General features: G+C 44.1%; 1 protein-coding gene across 1 annotated transcript in view; it reads right to left on the bottom strand.

Moving 5' to 3' along the window:
* The window catches only part of SLC35D1 (solute carrier family 35 member D1), a 51,078-nt gene extending 50,580 nt beyond the window's left edge, over positions 1 to 498 (bottom strand). Inside the window, exon 1 of the mRNA XM_029949111.1 lies at positions 143 to 498. Coding sequence (XP_029804971.1) covers positions 143 to 345 — 203 coding nt within the window. The 5' untranslated portion in view covers positions 346 to 498. The remainder of the gene's footprint in view (positions 1 to 142) is intronic.
* Between the last annotated feature and the right edge of the window lie 3,173 nt (positions 499 to 3,671).

The following is a 3,671-nucleotide window of genomic DNA, read 5'->3' as shown; positions in this document are numbered from 1 at the left end:
CCTCCCGCCCTCCCGGACTCCCGCCCAACTTTGTTCAGCTTCAACTTTGGCAACATTAAGTCCAAAGAACCGGCGCCCCGCTGCCGCCGCCGCGCGCTCCTCCCCACGGCCTCGGCCGCCGCCGCCGCCGCCTCGGCCCTACCTGTAATTGGTGAGCACGCTTTTGTTGACCACTACGATCAGGAAGGAGCTCACGCCGTAAAAGCCGGCGGCCAGCAGCTTCAGGAACACCGTCAGCGTTTCGGCCGACGCCATCCCCATCTCCTCCTCATGTCTGTGTATGGAGGATTTCGCAGGGGCTTCTCCTTTAACCCGGGCATGCTGACGTCTATGAACTTCCGCCATGGTTGCGGCGGCGGCGGCCTGTGAGAGGAGCGGCGGGCGGGCCCGGCGGCAGGGCCGAGCGGCGCGGGGGGCCTGCCGCAGTAGTTCCCGAGGGACTCCTGGGGCCCGGGCCGGCTGGCTGTGTCGGCTGCGCGCTCGCCGCCTCTGGGCCCCGCACGGTAGTCGTGCGTCCCCGCCCAGGGGTAGGAACGCCAGGTTTCACGCCCTTGGGGACTTGGCCCCGGCATTGTGCAACGCGGGGTCAGAGGGTAGGGGCCGCGCTGGGATTGTTCTGGGCATGGGTTAGAGAGGGCCTGGAGAAGGGACAGCGGCGACCCTTAGTCCCAGGCAAACAGGGAAAAGAGACGAAGGAGGAATCACTCGGGCACACCGGAGTGCCAGGCGGCAAAGCACATCTACCTAACGCCGCGGCCGCCGCGCGCCTGCGCGCGAGCCCGCCTCGGGTCTCCCGGGGGCCGAGTACCTACAGCTGGGGAGGCTGGAGGCTGGGGGACGGGAAGCCGTATTCTCCAGACAACAACCGCAACAAAGTACCGACCATCCTCTCCTCGGTAACAGGTGGCTGGCTGGCTGGCTGATTTGTTCTCGTGTTGTGCCGGTCTAGACTTTGTTCTTTTGGTCTCTCAGGCAGAAGGTCTCAAGCCCTTCAAAAGTATCACACGTATTATACTTTGCATAAAAGTAAACCCTCAACAAACATTTCATTCTGCATTCCCTCAGGCATCTTACATTTTCTGAACCCAGAAAACACCAAACAGTACTTTCTTTGCAAATCAAGGGAAATTTTAAGAAAAATGTAGACAAATCCAAAAAAGTAGTAAGATAATCAAGCAACTTATGGGTTGGTGACAGCAAGGATTTGGGAGGTGAGTTCCAATTCTGGAATTCCTAGAAATGCTCTTTCACTAGCCGAGTGCCAGTTACTTGACCTCTTAGGGCCTGCATCTCCCTATCTCTATGGATGTTAAACTAGCACAGAGCTAGTTTTCAGTAAGTGGCAGCCAATTATTAGATAACAGTAAAAAGTCATTATTACGAGCTTGAACAAAGAAATGACATATCTAACTTTAATGTCAAAAAAAGAACTCTGAATTATTTTTCTAAATATTTCATGTATCTTTTTTATTTCATTTAGCCCGTACTTTAAACTGTGATGAAATATACATAAAATTTACCATCTCAACTTATTTTATTATTATGGTAAAATATACTTTGCATAAAATTCATCATTTTACCACCGAATGTACAATTCGGCTCTACGCACATTCACATTGTTGTGTAACTCTCACCACTACCCATCTCCAGAACTTTTTCATCATCTCTAACTGAAATTACGTAACCACTAAACAGTCATTCCCATTCCTCCTCATCACAACCTATAGTGACCACTATTCTTTCTGTCTTTATGAATCTGGCTCTCCTAGACACCTCATGTAAGTGGAATCATACAGTATTTGTCCTTTTGTGTCTGATATTTCACTTAGCATAATGCTTTCAAGGTTCATCTACTTGTAGCATGTGTCAGAATGTCCTTCCTTTTTAAGGCTGGAAAATATTCCATTCTGTGTATATCTTCTGATCCATATCTTTTGAGTTATTCTATGAACTCCTTTGTTCTTTGAATATTCTGAAACACACTGGTACACAGAATGAAATTCTTAATATGGCCCACAAGGACTTACGGCATGTGGCTTCTGCCCACATCTCCAGAGGTACTCCTCACATTTCCTTCCCTCAGCTGCAGCTAAATTAAATTATGGCCAACCTCTGAATGTAGGTTCCTGTCTGTGACTTTGCTCCCGTTATTCCCTCCATCTAGGATACCTTCTCTCTCTCTCCTCTCCCCTGTCTCCTGAAGAACTCTTAGTTTTCCTTTCCAAAGCATTACCTCCTCTTCGCGTACCTTCCTTCACACTGCCCCTCCACTACCTCCACAGAATTGATGTCTTTCCTTTGTGTCCCTCCCACCTCATCTTTGTACATGCCCACGATAGAGGCTCTGGGATTATGTGTTTATATGTCAGTCTGTTCCAGTAGACGGTAAACTCCCTACAGGCAAGGACAGGCAGGATACCTAGCACAGTTTAAATGCTTTGGCTAAATGAATAACTTTTTAACAATGAGGGGAAATGTCCAGATTTTTTCCTTAATTGCTAGCAGCAGAAGAAAAATAACTGGAAAGTTTTATTTTTGGAAACATCTTCTGTGAAAAAAATACTATAAAAATAATATCCCTCATAAGAAAAGCAAACAAGCAAAATAGACTGGTATTACATAAAAAGTATCTTCCCTCTTCCTCTCCTACCCACTCTTTAAAGAAAGCAACTGCTAACAGTTTAGAGGTTGTATTTAGGCCCATGTTCTATTTACATATGAATACATACATGTAAATGGATGTTTCTATACATATCCATATACACAGGTGTATATTTACACATGCATATTTAATACATTTTTTAACATACATAGAACAGAACCAGGTAAGAACACTGATCCTCAAGCCAGAGACTGACTCTGACACTAATTTTGTGACCTTGGGCAAGTTACTTGACAATATTGTGCTTCAGTTTCCTTATCTATAAAATGAGGATTTCAGTTAGCACCCACCTCATGGGGTTTGGGTGGAAATTAAATGTATTAATAAAGACAAAAGACTTATAATATAGCACATACTTCACAAATGTTTATAATAATATAATAATAATTACTATTATTAATACTATTATCTTTATGCAAACTGTTTTCACTTAGTATTTTTAAAGATCTTTCTGTGTTAGCAAAGAAATTCTACCTCATTCTTGTTAACAGCTGCAGAAAATTCTATTATAGATGCATTATAATTCATGTAACCTTTCCTATGGACATTGAGGTTGCTGCCAGCTTTTTGGTTTATAAACACTGCTGTCTTGATTATCCTTGTCCATTCAACTTTGTAGAGGTATAAGTTTCTACATGTGGAATTGTTTCATTGAAGGCTATGTTTTCTTAATAGCATTAACAAATGGATCGCCAAAGAGATTGTACCAATTTTATATTCCCACTAACTGTATGAAAATGCACCCCTGTCTTATAAAGTCAGACGGCAGCAATAGAGACCACTGAAAGAGGCCAGATGGTTCGAGTGCTTCCCAGAGGAGGGATGAAATGCCGGGCACAGATTTCTTCAGTCACTTGCAACTACACAAGTGAATGAAAATAACCCCCCTAAAAGTATTGATCCAAAAAACGAGTTGTTTATCTCAGCATGATTATGTTATTTATTAATAAATATTTGTTAAGCCCTACCATAGACATGCCAAGAACTAGATTGGATTTTCTCAACACCA

Source organism: Suricata suricatta, chromosome 8 (assembly GCF_006229205.1).
Source record: "Suricata suricatta isolate VVHF042 chromosome 8, meerkat_22Aug2017_6uvM2_HiC, whole genome shotgun sequence".
Classification (NCBI taxonomy): Eukaryota; Metazoa; Chordata; class Mammalia; order Carnivora; family Herpestidae; genus Suricata; species Suricata suricatta.
The sequence above is the reverse complement of the archived record's forward strand: the minus strand, read 5'-3'. Positions and strand labels throughout refer to the sequence as shown.